The sequence below is a fragment of the Microcaecilia unicolor genome, chromosome 11 (genome assembly GCF_901765095.1).
Source record: "Microcaecilia unicolor chromosome 11, aMicUni1.1, whole genome shotgun sequence".
NCBI lineage: Eukaryota > Metazoa > Chordata > Amphibia > Gymnophiona > Siphonopidae > Microcaecilia > Microcaecilia unicolor.
Genome location: NC_044041.1, coordinates 76474840 through 76495766, shown reverse-complemented (window position 1 = coordinate 76495766; position 20927 = coordinate 76474840). Strand labels below are relative to the sequence as shown.

Here is a 20927-nt window from a genome sequence, read left to right as displayed (position 1 = left end):
AACATCAAAGCTACTCTTCAGCAATCACTCCAAACGGCGATCATAAACATTCTTAAGAGCAGTGCCTCCATCTACCAGCACTGTATTGCGCTTTGTGACTGCCGAGACCACTGCATCCACTACAGGGGGCTTCAGAAGGATTCTTATCAGCCTCCAGAACCGGATAAAGTCGAATCATTGACATGGTGAGTCTAAAAACTGAATCCAGAGCATCCCACTGCGCATGGATAACGTCCCTGATATCTTGATGCATGGGGAGAAGTCTTACCCGATTTACAGACTTCCTTGAAATGAAAGACCCACCTTGCAAGGAACCTCTGCAACTGTAGATTCTTCCTCCTAGAAAAGCAATGTAGATGATACCAAGGAACCTTAAAAAAAAGTTTTGGACGGGATCTGGGAAATTATAGACCGGTGAGCTTGATGTCGGTGCTGGGCAAAATGGTAGAGACTATCATAAAGAACAAGATTACAGACTTTATTCAAAAGCATGAATTAATGAGGGAAATCTTGCCTCACCAATCTATTACATTTCTTTGAAGGGGTGAACAAATATGTAGATAAAGACGAGCCATTTTCAAAAGGCGTTTGACAAAGTACCTCATGAAAGACTCCAGAAGAAACTGGAGAGTCATGGGAGGTAGTGTCCTATTGTGGATTCAAAACTGGCTAAAGGATAGAAAACAGAGAGTAGGGTTAAATGGTCAGTATTCTCAATGGAGAAGGGTAGATAGTGGGATTCCTCAGAAGTCTGTGCTGGGACCACTGCTTTTTAACATGTTTATAAATGATCTAGAGATGGGAGTAACTAGTGAGGTAATTAAATTTGCTGACAATACAAAGTTATTCAAAGTTGTTAAATCGCGAGAGGATTGTGAAAAATTACAAAAGGACCTTACAAGATTGGGAGACCGGGTGTCTAAATGGCAGATTACGTTTAATGTGAACAAGTGCAAAGTGATGCATGTGGGAAAGAGGAACACGAACTATAGCTACGTAATGCAAAGATCCACGTTAGGAGTCACTGACCAAGAAAGGAATCTCGGCGTTGTTGTTGATGATACGTTGAAACCCTCTGCTCAGTGTGTTGCGGTGGCTAAGAAAGCAAAGGAGAAATTAGATCTTACCTGCTAATTTGCTTTCCTTTAGTCCCTCCGGACTGGACCAGGATTGGACTGATGGGTTGTGTACGCCTACCAGCAGGTGGCGACTGAGAAAATTCTAAGACTAGAGAGCCAATGATTGCCCTGGCCATATGACCAGTATTGACTAACAAAGCAGGGAAGAAATGAAGAAAGACCACCCTTCTGTGCCTCATGGAATCAAAGCAGCCACAAAGCACTCATTAAATGTGCTTAAACAACGGCAATGCCGTGTATAAGAGCTCACCAGCAACTCTCACCATTGAAGTGGTATGGCCCACGTAAAGTTTTATATATATATATATATATATATATATACCAGTATCTGAGCTCACCAGCGACTCTCACCAGAGACGTGGTATGGCCCACCTAAATTTTTATATACATATAGCAGCATTTATTTTTTTTATTAATTTATTTTTTTTAATTTTATTTATTTAATTACTCCGTGTGTGGAAAAGAAAGGAACTCACTTCCAAACCTAAGAAAGAAATCTGAATAGTTAAGCAAACATGGGAGGGGCCTGGTCCGGTCCGGAGGGACTAAAGGAAAGCAAATTAGCAGGTAAGCTCTAATTTCTCCTTCCTTAGCGTCCCTCCAGACTGGACCAGGATTGGACTGATGGGAAGTACCAAAGCAGTAATCTTAAGGGAGAGACCCGATGAAACCTGCTGAGAATACTTGAGTTGCAAAGACCGCATCCTGGCGACAATGAACATGTAGTCTGTATTAATCAGACAACAAATGAAGCTAAGCCCATGATACCACTTTACAAATGTGCGTCGAGGGCACTAAAAATAGGTCAGCCAAAGAACAAAACACTTCTCAAGATGTGCAATATGGTTTAAAAGACTCTGGAACTGCTCTCCCGGAGAGAAGACCAATAGAAGATCTCATTTCCTTAATCCATGGAGATATAGTGGGTCAGAAATGAGCAAACCCTTACGCCGACTAGCTAGAAGGACAAAAAGAGTATCAGAGCGCCGAAAATGCTCAATAGCTGCCAACTAGCATGTAACAGCTCTCTTAACATGTAAGAGCTCTCTTAATATTTAAAGAATTAATTTCCAGTGATCTTCCACGCCCGAAGACCGTAGACCCGGAAGAAAAAAACTGATTAGGAAAGATGAAAACGTGAAATTACGGTAGACAGAAAAGAAAGAACCAGATGTAGAAGTACTCCAGACATAGACCTACTTGCTCCTTGGAAAAAATTCCAAAAAGAAAAAACAGAGACCTGCATGAAAGAAACTTGCAGCTCCGAAGCAATGGCTACTAAAAACACTGTGTCAAGAGAGAAAACCTTAATGGAAGAGAATAGCCCAAAGGAGAATAAGATTGAGATTTCAAGATGAAAAAAGTTTCGCTCGGAATGTCAGGAGAAAGAGACCAAGTCCCTTGAGGAAAATGAGAGACCTCCAAAAAGACGGGACAAAATGTTTCCCGTATCCGACCTGAGAAACAGGAAAGAACTGCAACCTGCAGGAGAAGACAAAAGAGAGAAATGCTTTATGAAAACCAGCATGTGAACAACAAGCTTAAAAAAAAAACACCAAGAACAAATATGAGAGAGAGAGAGAGAGAGATGGCTTGACGACGGAACTGCAGCATAGTAACAATTAGTGAAGCGGAAAATGCTCTCTTAGTTAATAAAGCCCTTAGAAGAGCTAAACCATAAGACAAAAAGAAGCCTGGTAAGGATGAAAGATCGGACCTATGGATAGAAGGTCCCTGCGAACAGTAAGATGTAGAGGAGACGCTGAGGAAGACGCTGAAGATCTGCGTACCACGGCAGTCAGGGCCCATTTGAAGCTACCAGGACTACCAGACCCCCATGTTTCTCGATCTTATGTAAAAAATGACCCAAGAGAAGCTATGGAGGAAACACCTAGAGAAGCAGGGAAAACCACTGCTTTAAGAGGACATCTACCTCTGCCGCTGTCGAGTCTTTTCAGCAACAGAAGAAGCGAGGAACCTGTGAGGAGAGAGAGAGCAAAAAAGTTCTAGAACTGGAGTGCCCCAGAGTCAAATCCCCCAGATCTAGGGAGATAAGAGAGAAAAATGCGCTTTGGAAAGCTGAAAATGGCAGTAGGGTGAATGTTTACCCATGCCAAGAAACTCGCCGTCTGTCGTCTGAAGAGAAGACTCTTCATCTCTGTTTGACGGACGACATAGGCCTCTGCCATGGAACTGTCCGAGAGAACTCTTACCTCCTAGCTAGCTCCTAGGGAACGAAACTCCTCCAGAGCTAAACAAATTGCTCTGAATTCCAAGAAATCGAAGGAGTGGAAAGTTGCCCAAGGACATCACAGAACATGCGGTAGCCTGCCTAAATAAAACTGTCTCCTATACATAACCTAAGAGTATACCTGCAGTGAGATTTGCCAACCTTAACCACCAGAAGAGACTGCTGTGCTGCTGGGAATGCAGAAACCACCTCCACTGAAGGGATTCCGTCCAAGAAGAATATCTGGATAGGAGAGAAAATTTGGAAGACCTCCGGAAAGGTGTGGCCCAGGAAATTACCTCTATAGTCGCTGCCATGAGACCGAAGCTGAATATAATGTGGGACAAAGAATGCGACCTAGAAGTAATCCTTGAAACTGAGATCGCAGCTGGAGAACAGTGCCCTGGGGAAGAAAAGACCCACGACCGCACTCCATGTGAAAGGTAACCCCTAAATAATCTAGAGACTGCAAAGTAATCAGATGGCTCTTGACCACTTTTACTAGCCAACAGGGTGCCACTTGGTCTGAGACCTGCCAAGTCTCTTGATAAGAAGTTTCCCTGAATAGCCAGTCCTCTAGATACGGGAAACTAAAATTCCCTCTTTCCTGAGAACTACTGCCCCCAGTACCAAAACTTTGGTGAAAGTGGGAGGGGCTGCTGCGAAACCAAACGGTAGAGGCTGAAACCGAAAAGTGGTGTCCCAGAACCGCAAACCGCACAAGAGATTTGGAGACCAGTCCTATGCAGATAAACTGCCTTCAGATCGAAGACCGTTAAAACAGTGTCCTGCACGAACCGCCTCTACGACCCTTGAGACTTTGAAAGCATGATTGACGGCCTTGCTATCTAAAATAATACAAAGGAACCTTCTCCTTCCTGGGAACTACAAGACCCAAGGCATAACGTCCGTGCCCGAACTGTAAAGAAGAGAGTGGGCAAATAGCTTGAAAATCGAAGAGCCTATGTCAATTGTCTCCTACTGTGTCTGCAGTGCCGTGATAGCGACAGGTAGCCTGTAAACAGACGTGTGAATGAAACTTGACAAAGTGTAAGGCATAGCCTCCCCACTGGACAGAGGAAACAGAGCCCTTCCTGAGCTGCAGAAAGCGTAAAAACAGGAGTCCTAAACTACAAAAACCTCACATGATCCAGATAGGTCCTAGGCCATTGGCCACATATGGGCAGACAGCGGTATGCAAAGGGTGCCATCCACATATTACTTCCTCCCCTGAAGCCAGAGAGGTGAGAACAGAAAATTAAACATGAACCCAAAGAAAACATGTCATACCCGAGAAGGAATAGAATTGTCAGAAATGGCTATAGTCCCTTGATAAAATACCAGCCGCTGTAGTTGCACAATATAGTTATTTATACTATTGAAACAACTATGTTATGAGAAGAAATATATAACCAAAGCACAGACAAAAAAGAGAAAGAGCATAGGTGTGCAGCTCATAAGACTGCAAAAAGCAATTCCCAAGGGAAAACCTTGCAACTAGGTTTAAAGAAAAAAAAACAATCGTTCTGTCCCTGAGATGTGACCCAGTCAAAAATGAAGTCACATCCTTACAGACAAAGGATAATCAGATGAAAGAACCTGCAGAGGGTATTGTAATGCAGAAAGGATGCAAGATCACTCAGTACGATGAAAGACTACAGTGGAATGTGAAACCGGAGAAAGCCAGCAAACCGGCATGTCTGCAGGAGAAAAACACGTTAATGAGGGCATCGAAAATTTAATGCAAATGTCCCAATGAGATTCAGAACTCATCCAGAATGCTAAAATAAAATGTGAATGGTAACCAGAAAAACTAGCTCTCCCGGAGGCAACAAGAAGCAAATAAGCAATACTGACACTAGTCTGGCCATGCACAAAGCAGAATGCAGGAAACAGCAGAAAGCTAGCTCTCCCGGAGACAAGAAGAAACAAATCGCCACTTCCGACACTAGTCTGGGCAAGCCTGGTCATGCACGAACCAGAACGCAAGAAATAGCAAAACTGCAAGATAGAACGACTACCACAAGTGTTGCCTTGAACTCGGAAATACAAAACCCAGTTTGCTACTGCTCCGGTACAAAAACCTGAGATGCAGATAATAGAGAAAACGCAGGCAGACTCAGAAAGGACCTGCTAGAATGTGTGCTCTGGTTTTTTTTTTTACAAAACAGTGTGAAGAGCGGATCTCACCCGACGCCTGCTAAGGCAAGCAAGGCACTGAAAGAAAATTGTAATGGCGGCTGCCCACAAAGTTTCCCGCCTAAGAGAATTTGCTGAGTAAGCAGCAAAACGGGACTCCAACAAAAAAAGAAATCCATAGAAATGAAATTCAAAATTAAGGGAAGCAACACCCCCAAAAGTGCAAAAAACGAGTAACAGAAGCTTAATTAATCTCTGCACAACAATAATTGTACCTGACATCCAGGATTAACTGTGTTAACAAAACTATGTAAGCCACTTTGAGCCTGCAAATAGGTGGGAAAATGTGGGATACAAATGCAATAAATAAATAGGGTAGTGACGCTCCAGCGCTAAGAAAAAAACCAACAGGTAAGTCTAACCGCCATAGCGGAGCTCCTTCTGCCCTGAAAAAAAACAAAAACAAAAAAATCACGGCTTCGTGCCTTTTTTTTTTTAAACTACCCCCGCTGCCAAAACGCGAGGAAACAGATCAAATGTGAAACCGCTCACTGGAACCATGGACACTGAAATAATTAATTACTTCTGTTCTTGCAGTCCACAAGAGATCGTTAAAACTGTGGGGAAAGCAAAAAGGGGCATTTCCATTTAATGCTCTTTATTTCCTATATTACTTTTTAAGTAAGAATGGCTGCCTCTCCCAAAGGCAGTACACCTTTCCAACTAAGCAAGGGAGATGGGGAGGAAAGGGGAGGGACTCGGGACACCAGAGTTTAACACCCCAGAGGCTGTGAAAGAACAGAAAGAAAAGAAACCCTATCTGCCAAGCCTCTAATTGAGATTCCCCAGGCACAGAAGAAATATCCTGAATATCTCTAATATCTTAAAGAGAGAGAGAGAGAGAGAGAGAGAGACTGACTGACTAATGGGCTCACCTCCTGCCTGCTGGAGACTGAGAAAATACTGGGGCTAGGGTCATATGGCCAAGGCTCTCATCGGCTCTCTAGTCTTAGAACTTTCTCAGTCTCCACCTGGGACATACCAAAGCAGTAAACACATCTAAGGGTGGGACCTGTGAAGCCCAGAGGACAGGACTGCAGCTCCAAAACTGGCATCCTCCCTTGCCTGTACATCCACTCTGTAATGTTTGACAAAAGAATGCAAGGAGGACCACACCGCCGCTCTACAAATGTCCACCGGTGGAACAAAACTACTGTCTGCCCAAGAAGCTGCTATCCCCCTAGTGTAATGTGCCTTGAGCCCCACCGGCACCGTACGGCCAAGCAATATGTAAGCCGAAGAGATGGCATCCTTCAACCACCGAGCTATAGATGCCTTAGAAGCAGCCGCTCCCTTCTTGGGTCCCCCATGAAGGACAAATAACCTGTCCGAAGACCTGAATTCCTCCGACCTGCGCAAGTAAACCTTCAACACTCTGCGCACATCCAATTTCGCCAAACGACGCTGAGAAGCGTCCCCCGTCCGGTCCCCCAAGACCGGCAATGAAATCACCTGATTGACATGAAAGGAGGATACCACCTTAGGCAAAAACGAAGGGACTGGATGTAGCGAAACCTTTTCCTTAGAAAACCACAGGAACGGATGCCTACATGAAAGAGCCTGAAGTTCCGAAATCCTGCGAGCCGACGATATAGCTACCAAAAAGACCACCTTCATAGTAAGGTCTTTTATCGAACAAGACTCCAAAGGCTCAAAAGGAGAACCCGCCAAAGAGTCAAGAACTATATTAAGATCCCACTGAGGAACTACCGGCTACTGAGGAGGACGAAGCAACTTCACCCCCCCCTCAAAAAACAGACCACATCCGGGGAAGACGCAACCGACCTGCCCTGCACCTTACCCCGAAAACACGCCAAAGCAGCCAGCTGCACCTTCAAAGATGACAATGAAAGGCCCTTCTCAAAACCATCCTGCAAGAAATCTAAAATGCACGACACAGAAGCTGTCGAAGGGATACACGCCCAGGCCCCACACACGCACATAGGCCAAAGACGTCGAACGTTTGCGAGACTGCAGCATCGTCTGAATCACCTGAGGAGAAAACCCTTTCCTTCTCAACCGTTCCCTCTCAAGGGCCACACCGTAAGAGAGAACCGAGCCGGATCCGGCAAGACAATTGGACCCTGACACAACAGCACCAAGCCCCCCAGCCGCAGAGGCTCGCCTTCTAACAGGCGCATCAGATCCCCGAACCACGGCCGACGTGGCCAATTCGGAGCCACCAACAACACCGGACCCGCATGACATTCTACCCTCTGTAGGACTCGACCTATCAAGGGCCACGGGGGAAACACGTACAGCAACACCCGCTGAGGCCACGGAAGGACCAACGCATCGATCCCTTCTGCTCGCGGATCCCGACGCCGACAAATACCGAGGAACCTGAGCATTTTGTGCCGACGCCATGAGATCCACTACTGGCATTCCCCACTTTAGAACTATCTGGTCGAACACCGACCGGTGCAGAGACCATTCTCCGGGGTCCAACATGTGTCTGCTTAGAAAATCCGCGTTCACCCTGGCCATGTGCGCCGCCGAAATCTGCACTAGATGCCTTTCCGCCCAACTCATGAGCAGAGCCGACTCGATTGCCAACTGCGGACTCTTTGAACCGCCCTGCCGGTTGACATACGCTACCGCTGTCGTGTTGTCGGACATGACTCTTACCGCTTTTCCGACCACACTCGAGCAAAACACCAACAGCGCTAGCTGAATCACCCTAGTTTCCAAACGGTTGATAGACCACTGAGCTTCCTCAGTCGACCACCGCCCCTGCATGGACCGACCGAGACACTGAGCTCCCCAGCCCAGCAGACTGGCATCCGTTACCAGAATCACCCACTGAGGAGGTTCCAACGGCATGCCCTTTTTCAGATGGGCCAAGCACAGCCACCACTGGAGACTGCGCCGAGGAGCCCCCCTCAATGGCAACCGGAACTCCAAACTGTGTACCTGGGGAGACCACCGGGACAACAGAGCCGACAGAAGCTGACTCATATGCGCCCTGGCCCATGGTACTACCTCTATTGTCGCTGCCATGAGGCCCGAAGGTACATTCAAACCGTCGGACTCTGAACGGACATTAACAGCCGGACCTGCTGCTGAAGACAGGCGATCCGAGAATCCGGCAGAAAAACACTACCCACTGCCGTGTCGAACCGCACTCCCAAGCACTCCAGACTCTGCGATGGGACCAACTGACTTTTGACTACATTCTCTACCCATCCGAGCGATTCCAGAAACGCGACCACCTGAGCCATCGCCGCAACACTGTGAGCCAAAGACTTCGCCTGGATCAACCAGTCGTCCACATAAGGATGCACCAGAATTCCCTGCCTCCGCAAAGCCGCTGCTACCACCACCATTATCTTGGAGAAGGTGCATGGAGCCGTTGCCAGACCAAAAGGCAGAGCACAGAACTGAAAGTGCCTCCCTAAAACAGCAAAACGAAGGAAACGCTGATGGGCCTCTCAAATCGGCACGTGCAGATACGCTTCCGTGAGATCCAGTGACGTGAGAAATTCTCCCTGACGAACAGCCACTATGACCGAGCGCAGAGTCTCCATGCGGAAGGATGGCACCTTGAGTGCCCCATTGACCCTCTTGAGATCTAAAATGGGTCGAAACTGGTCCTCCTTCTTCGGCACCAGAAAGTAAGTGGAATAATAACCCATTCTCTGCTCGTGCCAAGGAATGGGTACCACAGCTCCCAACTGGATTAAGCGACCCAGAGTCTCTTGAATAGCCTTTAACTTGACTCGAGAGTGACAAGGAAAGGGAAGAAAAAGATCCGGCAGCAGGTGCTCGACCTCCAGCACCCACTGATCTGAAGTAATTTGGGTTCACCCCTGATAAAACAGACTAAGTCGCGCCCCGACCTTCACCAGAGGCTGGACCCGTACACCTTCATAAGGAGGACTTATTACCATTTCTGGCACCTCCGGAGGAGTCCCGACCTCGACGACCCCCTCGAAAGGACTGCGTCCGCCGGAAAAACCGGCTTTTAGAAGGAGATACAAATCTGCCCGGCCTGTACCGCCTCGCGTCCTTAAACTGACCTCTAGCCGAACCACCTCGACTAGCCGACTTAGGCCGTAACTCCGGCAACCGTGAGACCTTGGTATCCCCAAGACCACTCATCAGATTATCCAAGTCCTCTCCAAACAACATAGAACCTTTCAAAGGTAGAGAACACAACTTTGCTTTAGAGGCCGCATCTGCCACCCAGCCCCTAAGCCAAAGAGCCCTGCGAGCCGTCACCGCCAGAGCAATATTCTTAGCTGAAGCCCTTAGCAAATCATAAAGGGTGTCCTCCAAAAACAAAGACCCCATCTACAATTTGGCCAGCTCCTGAACCAAACCATTCCTATCTAACGCAGGATCATCCAAGAGCTTCTCCGCCCGGCTACCAAGCCCCCACACACAGAGGCTTGCAAGGCCAAAGCCAACAAATCAAAGCTGCGCTTCAGAAAGGATTCTAGCTTCCTATCCTGAGGATCTTGTAAAGCTGTACCGCCATCCACCGGAAAGGCCGTAGCCTTAGTAACCGCCGTAACCACCGCATCACAGTAGGTGGTTTCAGCAGGGCCAAATCTTCCGGAGGCAAGGGATACAGCCGCGCCATAGCCCTAGACACCTTACAAGCAGCCTCTGGCACAGACCATTCCTGAAAAACCATGTCTCTAATGTCTGAATTCATGGGAAAGGAACGGGAGGCTCTCCGAATCCCCTTAACCAAGGAATCTACCTGGGGTCCCTCCGCAGAGGGAGTGGCCGCCGGAGCAAACTTCAAAGTAGAGATCACCTGATCAATGTGCTCTAACAACTCCTCCTCATGAAAAATGTGAACCACTGAAGAATCTTCTCCAGGCCTTAGCCCATCCTGATCCTCAGACTCATCTAAGAGATCCTCCTCTCCTGGGTCACTCCAAACCTCCGACCCAGGCAGAGAAAGTATCTCCATAGGCTCCGAAATATCCACCCGTGGGCGCTTAACTCCCACTGAGCTAGCAGCCTCCGGGGAACAAACAGCCTGAGAGGGGCCAGCTCTCCAGGCATTATACAGAGACCAAACAAACTCAGGAGGGAAACCAGACCTCCCCCCCCCCCCCAAGGCTGCTGAAGCCCCAACAACAGTTCCCGCAGTCTCCGCGACGGAACCCCCTCACTCCCGCGGCGGCAGGTCATCGCGTGATCCGCGGCTAAACTAGTCACGTTTCCCGCCACACACAGGTCCCCGGCGCCGGTACGGAATGCGCGGCCAAAAGGGCCACGCTTCCCGCCAAAAACGGCTCCGTCGAGGCAGACCCGGGACGCACAGCCAAAATGGCTGCGTTTCCCACCAAAACCAGCCCCGCCGTTGCCGGCCCGGAATGTGCGGTCAAATCGCCGCCCAACACCTCCGCCGACTCAGGGGAAAGCACGGGGGGCAAGAGCGCTGACAACGTAGGCTCCCCACAAAATTTACATTGGCCACCTTTCACTTCAATGCAGCACTTCGCGGAAAACCGACACCTCGCCGGCTTAAGACATAATGGCCGCGAACACAATAAAAACGAACAGTTGCTTTGTGCTCTGACAGACTAATAGGCAAAACCGCCTAAGGCAAGAACGCCCTTGAAGACGTTTTATCTCTGGACTACCACAAGAACGGCCAAAATAGCCGCCTTTTAAAAACGTTTTTTTTTAAAAACCTCGTTGCTGATGCCTAAACGCCTCAAGGGTACAAAACGAGGTCTGTAGCCGAGGTCAACCTGTCCTCAAGAGGAAGAGCACAGGGGGAGGGACCTGGCCACCCGGGTGTGACACCCCACAGGGAATAAGAAGCCCCTTAGGACTTACACCCTGTAATAGAGATCCAAGTGTGGGTTCTCTAACATTTACAACCCAACCTAGAAACCCCAAACGGGCCTACCAGACTGAGTACACTGCACACTTCTACCCTCTGCTGAGACTGAGAAAATACTGGTTAGGGGAAGGTCTGCACAGGCTACTTGTATAAGAAGTTTTAGTGTTCTCAGTCTCCCTCTGCTGGTAGGAGTGCATAACCCAAGCATCTTGAACGGTCTGGAGGATTGCTGAGGAATTAGGTTCTTAACTTGGTAATTTTCCTTCCTTTAATGAATCCATTAACTGATGGGTTGTATCCGCCTACCAGCAGGTGGAGATAGAGAACACTGAAAAACCACAGTGACCCTTGGACGGCTAGCCCCAACTGCCTTCAGTATTTGAGATTTCCAAAGCATAGTGAACCATAAAGGTATAACAACATAAACTTTACTCACAGCGAACAAACGCCCCAGAACAGGAGCAATAACCATACAAAGGAGAGACGATCTCAACCTCCTGTAGTAGAACATCATATAGAAATTCTGAGAACTGGTTTCCAACTTCTCCCAATGAGATTTATATCTGCATGAACGATCTGAACAAAAAACGAAGTCAGACAGGGAGGGATCAAGGATTCATCTGCTGTGACTAAAGGAAAGAAAATTACCAAGGTAAGAACCTAATTTTCCCTTCCTTGTCATCAGCAGCAGATGAATCCATTAACTGATGGGATGTACAAAAGCACTCCCTAAATAGGGTGGGAACAGGCCACACCGCGAGCAAGCACTTGTGCTCCAAAAACAGCGTCCTGCTTCGCTGCAACATCCAGCCTGTAACGCCGGACAAATGAGAGCTGAGAAGCCCAAGTAGCCACACTACAGATCTCTTGAAGAGACAGTGCACCCGCTTCAGCCCACGAGGAGGAAATTGCTCTCGTGGAATGCGCCTTAAACGCTTTAGGCGGAGACCGACCTGAAAGCAGATATGCAGAAAAAATGACTTCCTTGAACCAACAGGCTATAGTGGCCTTAAGACGCTGGACCTCCACACCGAGGACCTGACAAGACAAAAAGGCGATCAGAAGTCCTGAAGTCATCTGACATCCATAGATACTGCAACAGCGCCCTGCGGACATCCAAAAGATGTAACTGCCCAAAGGAGTCCGGGAACTCTTCCCTAGAAAAGGAAGGAAGAAAAATGGGCTGGTTTAGGTGAAACGCTGAAACCACTTTAGGCAGGAAGGAAGGCACTGTACGTACCGTTACTCAGGACTCCGAGAACTGCAGAAAAGGGTCCCGACAGGTCAGCGCCTGCAGCTCAAACACGCGTCTAGCCGATGTAATGGCCACCAAAAAGACTGTCTTGAGAGTGCCATCCTTCTCTGAAGCTCGCTTAAGCGGCTCCAAGGGCGAACACTGGAGAGCCTTCAACACCAGCCCCAGGTTCCAAGCCGGACAGGGCAACTGGACGGGAGGACGGAGCACCCGTCTGAGAAATTGGGCAATGTCCGTATGATCAGCAAGGGACAAGCCAGCGACTTTCCCTCGATAGCATAACGCTGCCACTTGCACCCGCTGGGAATTGTAAGCCAAGCCTTTTTTGTAAGCCATCCTGCAAAAAGTCCAGCACTGTCGAGACTGTAGCCCGCTTGGATGTGATCGCCTTTGAAACACACCACGCCTCAAACTTGCGCCAGATCTGAGCATAAGCTGCGGAGGTGGAACGCTTGCGGGCCTGCAAGAGAGTGGAGATGACCTTGTTATGAGTAGCCCTTGTCTCTCAATTGCACCCTCTCAATAGCCAGGCCTTAAGACCAAATCGGCAGGGAACCTCCATAGACACCAGACCCTGAACCAACAGGTTCGGCACCAGGGGCAAATGAACAGGAGCGTCCACCAGCATCCGGCGGAGATCCGCATACCACGGACGCCTTTGCCAATCTGGAGCAATGAGAATCAGCAGACCTCGGTGCTGTCGAATCTGCAGTAGGACTCGCCCTATCAAGGGCCAAGGAGGGAACACATACAGGAGGCCCGAGGGCCAGGGTTGAGCCAGAGCATCCAACCCCGCCAAGTTAGGATCTCTCCTTATGCTACTTTGGCGTTTGCATTTGACGCCATTAGATCCATTCCAGGAGTCCACCATTTGGCACAAATCTGAAGAAAAACTTCTTCTGCCAGTTCCCATTCCGCCGGGTCGATTTGATGCCTGCTGAGAAAATCGGCTTGCACTTTGCTCTGACCTGCTATGTGAGCTGCTGACAGAAGCTGTAGGTGTAGCTCGGCCCAGTGGCAAATCTGAGCGGCCTCCAGGGCCCTGCACTAAGTGCCTCCCTGACGATTTATGTATGCCACCTCTGTTGTGTTGTCTGACAGAACCCGGACAGCAAGCCCCTTCAGAGCCTTTTGAAAGGTCATAAGAGCCTGGAATTTCGCTCTCAGTTCCAAGCGATTGATGGACCACCCCGCTTCCACGGGTGTCCACAGACCCTGAGCATAGCTTCCATGGCAATGCGCTCCCCAGCCCACAAGGCTGGCATCTGTTATCACCAGGCACCAAGAAGGAAGCGCAAGAGGCATTCCCTGGGGCAGCATCCTGTCGGAGAGCCACCACTCCATACTGAGCCAGTCCAGAGGGACGCTAAGGAAATTACATTTTCGTAACTCGTGTGTCTCCTAGGTAGGAAACCAAGCAGGAAGCTAAGCTTATCTTGTCGTAACTCGTTTCTCCCTTTTATTTATTTATTTATTTTTATTAAGGAGTAGATATCTACCCAGTCTAGGGAAACTCCTGAACACGGTAAAGCAGACAACATGAGGAAAGGGTGGCCGCAACAGAGAATATAAAACAGCTGCTGCTCCCATATTTTTAGAATAAAAGGTAGGACAGCAGAACAGAAGTATGATTTCTTGTGGAGAATCAAAACAAGGCTGAATCTGCTCAAAGGCAAAAAATATCGTCAAGTTATAAACAGAAATCAATGAAAATACAGCAGAATGCCGATTATCCGAACGCCAATCATCTGGATTTCCAATTATTTTGACCCATTATCCGCCAATACCTTCCCAGCCAATCCTCGCGGTCTGCGCAGAGAAAAGGCCCGTCATTTCTTTTCTAGCCCTTTCCTGACTCAAATGCAGCAGAAAAAAAGTCCTTTCTGCCTTGCTTTTGTGGGGAAATGGCAGAGGAAACAGCCTTGCTATTGCTACTTGGAAATGGAAAAAAAAAGCGAAAAAGGTATGTTTTTGTCATTAAAAGAGAACATTGATATTGTGGAGAAAGAAAGGGAGTATTGGGGAAAAATCTGGCAGAAGAATATGGTGTAGGAACAGAGGGGCATTTTCGATATGACATGTAAGTCCGACTTTGGACGTTTTGCAAAAAACGTCCAAAATCTGAACATGAAAGACCATTTAAAAAATAAAAATAAAAACGTGTATCCTTTTTTTCAAAAATACTATTTAGAAGAAGGTTTTGTGATTTGGACGTTTTGTTTTTTGGTCCATTAAGACATTGGGGAGGAGCCAGCATTTTTAGTAGACTGGTCCCCCAGACATCCCAGAAAAGCAATAGAGAACCCTAGGGGGCACTGCAGTGAACTTCATAAAATGCTGATAGGTACACATCTCACCATTACTCCCATATCTTGTCTGCTAACCCGCCCCCAAACCCACCCAATCACATTTTTGGTGGGTGGGAGATGGTTAGTGACCACTGGGGGAGTAAGGAGAGGTCATCTCTGGTTCTCTCAGTGATCATTTGGTCATTCAGGGCACCTTTTTGTGCCTTATTCGTTATAAAAACAGGTCTCGCTCAAAACGTCTTAGTTTTAAGTCCTAGACAGTTTTGTTTTGTTCCATTATGGCTGAAAAACGTTGAAGTGTTAAGAACACCCACATCCCACCCTTAACATGCCTGATACGCCCCTTTGTGATCTGAATGCACTTTTGACGGACTTCATCGAAAACAGTCTAAAAATTGGTTTTGAAATACCAATTTGGATGCTTTTGTGAGAAAAACATCCAAATGCAGATTTATGTCACCTTTTGGACGTTTTCTCTTTTGAAAAAGAGCTTCAAAGTGATGCTATTGTAAACAATGTCTCAGTTTTTGAAAAAAATGAAGTTGTTCCAGAAAAACCATAAAAAGGTCACCCCTATATGAATTAGAGACGAGTATATGTATTGTTAAATAATTTCTGGTTTTTAAAAGAGAGAGAATGTAATCAGATGTATGATTTCTAACTAAAACCTGGACAATAAGTATGTTCTCAATGAAATGAATTGACTATACGCCGTATTTGGTCTTGAGGAAGCCAACCAGATGATCAATGTGGAATAATGAATCAGATGAGTAATATCTGTGGATAATCAGGTTAACACCATGTTTTCTTTTTTTCTGTTTACTGTTTAATTGATTTCCTTGTCTTATTTCACTCTCCCTATTTTTCTTCACTTTGTGGTCTAAGAAAGAGAAAGATTGTATATAATCCATATATCTAGTTGGGATTCTTTTCTTCTTATACTGTATTAATGTGCAATCATCTCTGCATTACTGTTTGCAAGTGACCCTTGTAAAGTGAAAAATTATAAATGATTTAAAAAAATAAAAAAATAAATAAAAAAAAGGTCACCTATTGAAAAGGTAGAGCTCTATATGTTTGGTTCTTGCAAAAATTATTCTTGTGCCACTATTAGCCGAAAAGGCAATGTTTTTCAATAAGCAGGGGGATTCAGACTTCAAAACCAGCACTGGATGGTTTAGAAATTTCAAGCACAGCCATAGAATAAGGCAAATTGAAATCCATGGTGAGAAACTTTCTGCAAATTCTTCAATTTAATGACATTATCAAGAACTATGACCCTGATTGTGCTTACAATGCAAACGAAACAGATCTGAATTGGAAATCACTCCCCAGTAAATCACTGGTCTTAGTCATAAGTTGGAGTTATTGGAGTTGCGAGGTTTTCCTTGACTGGTACGACATTTGCTTCATACCGGAGGTGAAAATATTTCAGCTTTGTACAGGAATACAAGGAGATGTCATTTTATTGTTGGACAATGCACCTTCACATCCTACAGCTGAAAGCTTAGAGCGAGTGGAAGGTAGATTCAAAGTGCTTTTTTTTTTGCCACCAAATGTGACATCTTTAATGCAGCCAATGGATCAAGGAGTTATTGTTTCACTGAAACAACTATACAGGAAACAACTGCTAAAAAAAACTTATTCCAGCTGACAGAGAAACTGAAAGTGGCATGATCCAATTCATAAGAGAACTGAACATAAAAGATTGTTCCTACATGGTTGTTGACACTTGGAATCATGTTAAAAAAGAAACCCTGAAAAACACGTGGAACATAATTCTAAACAATAAAGAAACACCTGAGAGGGAGAAGTTGATGATGTCCTTGAAAACATTGCCAGAGATCTAGAGGTTCCTGGTTGCTCTGATTGTGATGTTGAGAATGTCAGCAAATGGATATGCAGTGATGAAAATGATACAGGGTATCTATCGGATTAGAACAGATAATGAAATTGTGGAATCAGTACAGGACAAGAAACATGAAGAATCAGAAACTGATAATGATCACCAGGTTGATGATAATGCAAGACCGACACATGCAGAAGCCTTTGAATGTTTAAATACAGCGATGGCTTGGCAGGAAGAAAGCAGTGCAATCCAGCTCCTTTTTTTGAAAATACTATGTGATCTTGCGGCACAGAAAGGAAAATTGGCCTTGAAGCAATTAATTGCTTCCTTTTTTAGTATACAGTGGTGTATATACTGTATGTACAAGAAATAAAGCACTGCACTTTACTTTTAAAAACAGTACTTTTTGATTAGAACTACTTTTTTCTGCAAACATATTGATGAAAATGAAACTAATGCTTAATATGCAATGCTTGTTGTAATCTTGTTTTCTTTACATAAATTTGATATGTTCACTTATCCAGATTTATGATTATCCGGACCACCCTCTGCAGAGAATAGTCTGGATAATCAATGTTCTACAGTATATATAGCCACAGTGTATTAAAATTTGTTGTATCACACATTGTGCGGCTGTACTGGGCTCTGTGTTGTACATAAAGCCACTAGTTTTTAGCAAACCGTGGAGTAAAAGACAGAGAATATGCAGTAATATACCAGTCTCTAACACACACATAAACCCATTGAGGCAATAAGTTGTTAGCTAACTGGGAAGAAGAGAGAGCTCAGCAGAGAACACTCATTCTTCCAAAACCACTAACAGGGCTAAGAATTCAAAGTGATGCTTACTTCTGAAAACTGAGAGGCAACTTGGAGTGCAATCCCTTTTCACAGAGTCCGGGAATGCAGGAATGCTTCAAAAGTTACCCAACTGGCAGATGCATTTCTAAGTGCTGTAAAATTCAGTAATGCCACTTCCCAGGCTGTTGCAGGATTGTTATGCAAAATCCACATGACAGCCTCAACTGGGAAGAATAACAGAGTAGAAAGGACACCTCCAAGTGTGTCTCTGAATGCCTTTGCTTACATACAGAGACACTCTGCTCTGGAATCAGTCTCTCTTCCATTAAAAGCTCTTAACTTCTGCTTCAGAAACACTGAAACAAAGTCCCAAGGAGGTAGCACAGTATCCAGTCTGCCTTATCTGAAAATAGTAATGCTGCAGGTCACAGAACACTACCATTGCTCAAAGGCACCTCAACCCCAAAGCACCTCTGTTGGGGCGAACAAGGGAGAGACACAGGGAAGGGATATGCCACCACAAAGTATTCTCTAAGAAGTTTCCTGACATCAGCTTCTTCCAGAAATAAGAAAGGAAATAAACCAGAAAAGAGTGGCTAAGGAGCCTGAATGCCCTGTCCTGTACATAACTTGCACGGTGAAGCGCTATCCAATAGAGATAAAAATACTAAACATCACTGCCTGCACGGTGTTCTTAAAGAGGTAAATCACAGGAACTATTTTATTTCTTTGTCTCCATCTGCTAGTTGGTTTACACAACATTCCCACTAGTCTGGACTAATCTGTGGTATGAAAAAGAATGAATGAATCCTAATACCCTGGAACATGAATAGCGTAAGTGACCAAAACCTTTGTTCAAGTTACAGGGAAGAAAGAAGTTTCTAAAAGAGAAACCTAAAGGAAGCCCTTCCTCTTCCAGTCTGCAAATATTTAACTAATTCCTGGCTCTATTATAGACAAGTAAAAAAAAAATGAAAAGAAAAAGTAGAATCCTAGGACCATTGTCAAATTATTCTCCTTGTTTTTCCAATGTGTTTTTTGCTTCTTAAAAGAAAACACTGAGATCCCTTCTTAGCAACCCCTGCCACTAGATTGATAATCAGAAATTTCTTGCAATTCACAGTATAGAAAACATCATGAGCAACTGAGGGATAACCTCAAGGAGTCTTGCTTCTTTCACATAGAGGGTTCTAGAAACCTCAAAGACATTTGGAGGGGGGGAAAGGAACGAATAGGACTAAGGGGACACATTTTTATGTGCAGGAACTTAGGCAGCACTGCTCTGCCAATGCAGTGTCAGGCAAAGAAGACATTCTCTTTTCTGAAACCCGAGAAACGGTGGCAGATCACTGTAAGATCCTTCTGCTCTCTTACGTTTTCAAGAGTAAGGCGTTTTATTATACAAAAACCTACAGGGCCCATAGTTGATCCCCCCCTCCCCCCTGTTTCAGATGTATTTGCTAGCAAGTAGCTTCTTCTTTCAGGATACCTGGAGAATAAAAAATTTGATTTCACAATAAAACAAACATGACAATAAAAGGAGAGAGAGAGACCATGAAAAAATGCTTTGTGTGTCAGAATGTCCAGAAAGCCATAGGGCAAGCTGTCCCATGAACCTACCTACTTATTTGGGCTTTTTTTGTTTGTACATTTGCATCATCCACTGACGGAAAACGTCAAACGTATCTTCCTTATTCTGTTCAACACCTAAGCCCTCCCCTCCAGAGGTTGCACCCCTGCGAAGTAAAATCCAGAATTAGCATGGAAAAAAAAAACAAAAACAAAAAAAACCTGGAAGGAATAGATGAAAGATGAACACGCAACTGAAAAGGTTTATAAAAAATCAATGTAAAACACACGGTGAAGTCTAATTAGAAAAGGTACTGTAAGTTAAAAAGCAAAATACAGCCTCAGTGAAAATAAGGAAACAAAAATAACCTTACCTTTTGATATAGCTTAGTAGAAAAAAAAAAAAAAAGAATAGTGTCAAAATGGTAGCATTAATGATGTAGAAAAACTGATCAGTAAAGATGAGCTTGAAGCAGAATACTGGTAGTATTGCTAGCTCACATTCTTCAGCCAGATGTAGGTAGCCAAGTCTAAAATATCAGTATTGAACTTGGATGGGCACACAGGGATGCAACACCCTTCTTGGATAGTCAACTGCAGTCAATACTAAGGAAGGGCATTCTTGGGAACTGATACCACCAACCACAATGATCCTAACTACCATATTTGGCACAGATGAGGATGGGCGTAGGGGGGAGGCCAGGGAGGACCTTTAACCCATCAGTCTCTTCTTTCAGCTCGGTTAGAACAAACCTTTATTGGACAATGGCACTATGAGCATTTTCTCCTATTTTATACCCCTCCTCCTCCCCAACCCAACTCAGCTACTGTGGCTGCTGTGCCAAATCTGCACCCTAAGTCCAGCTAGTAGGTATCTCTGCTGTGAAATATCACACTCTCACCTAGGAGAGGTTCTGAATGCCAACTCTGCAGAATCTCAGCCAGCTAAGGATGGGACAGTAGCGGCTAGATCTGAGAAATGAAACCAGGTGCTGTGCATGGCAGAACATAGTGCTACCACCGAATCAACAACTTGGACAGGGATGGGTTACCAGTGGCCCAAAGGCCAAATGCAGCCCCAAGACCATAGGAAGTATACACAGAAAAGTCATTAACCAGAGTTTTGGCAATTTTAAATACTGTATTTTGCAAATATTTTCAGAATAGCTGCTCTAGTAATTTGTTTCTGTCATTTTTAGTCAAGTTTTTGCTTAACTATTACAGAAGGTCTATGGAGCTTTGTGCATTTCTGGTTCTGACATTATGTAATGTTGTGGCCCACTAGGGGTAATACTGACATTCATGCAGCCCCTCTGTGTATAAAGGCTGCCTCTCCTGGGCTAGGACACAAGTTCAAGCAACTGCTGGGAAGTCATTAGGTATAACTGCAGCTGAATTGCCTCAAACACTAGTATGGTGTTCATCAGTATAGACACCATTAATAACAGCTGGCAATATACAAAGGGGTCAGGGAAAACAAATCAAAAACATCAAAACAAATTCATAAGCATTTATGCCCACGAGGAATAATAAGAGAAGGGTCAGCATTATAGAAAGAAGGTGCTGTTACATACACTTTCACTGGATCTTTAATTCCTGCCCCTGAAGAGCCAAGACCTTGTCCTTCCTTCCAGCCCATCTTCCTGAGCATCTGAAACCCCACATTCTGGTCTGTCAGCTTTTTATTAGCAAATTCTAAATCCTTTGGTTTCTGTAAGGAGGTGGAAGATGAAAATAGCATAGCAGCATTAGTCTGAATCACCTGAT

General features: G+C 45.4%; 1 protein-coding gene across 2 annotated transcripts in view; it reads right to left on the bottom strand.

Annotated features, from left to right (window-relative positions):
- The window catches only part of LOC115481088 (SURP and G-patch domain-containing protein 2-like), a 48499-nt gene that overhangs the window by 11996 nt on the left and 15576 nt on the right, over positions 1-20927 (bottom strand). The window contains exons 4-5 of one of the 2 annotated variants that reach the window (XM_030220109.1): positions 20735-20871; positions 19212-19327 (exon numbers count right to left, since the gene is read on the bottom strand). In XM_030220109.1, coding sequence (XP_030075969.1) covers positions 19216-19327; positions 20735-20871 — 249 coding nt within the window. In that variant the 3' untranslated portion in view covers positions 19212-19215. The remainder of the gene's footprint in view (positions 1-19211; positions 19328-20734; positions 20872-20927) is intronic. The other variant, XM_030220110.1, reaches the window with a different exon arrangement.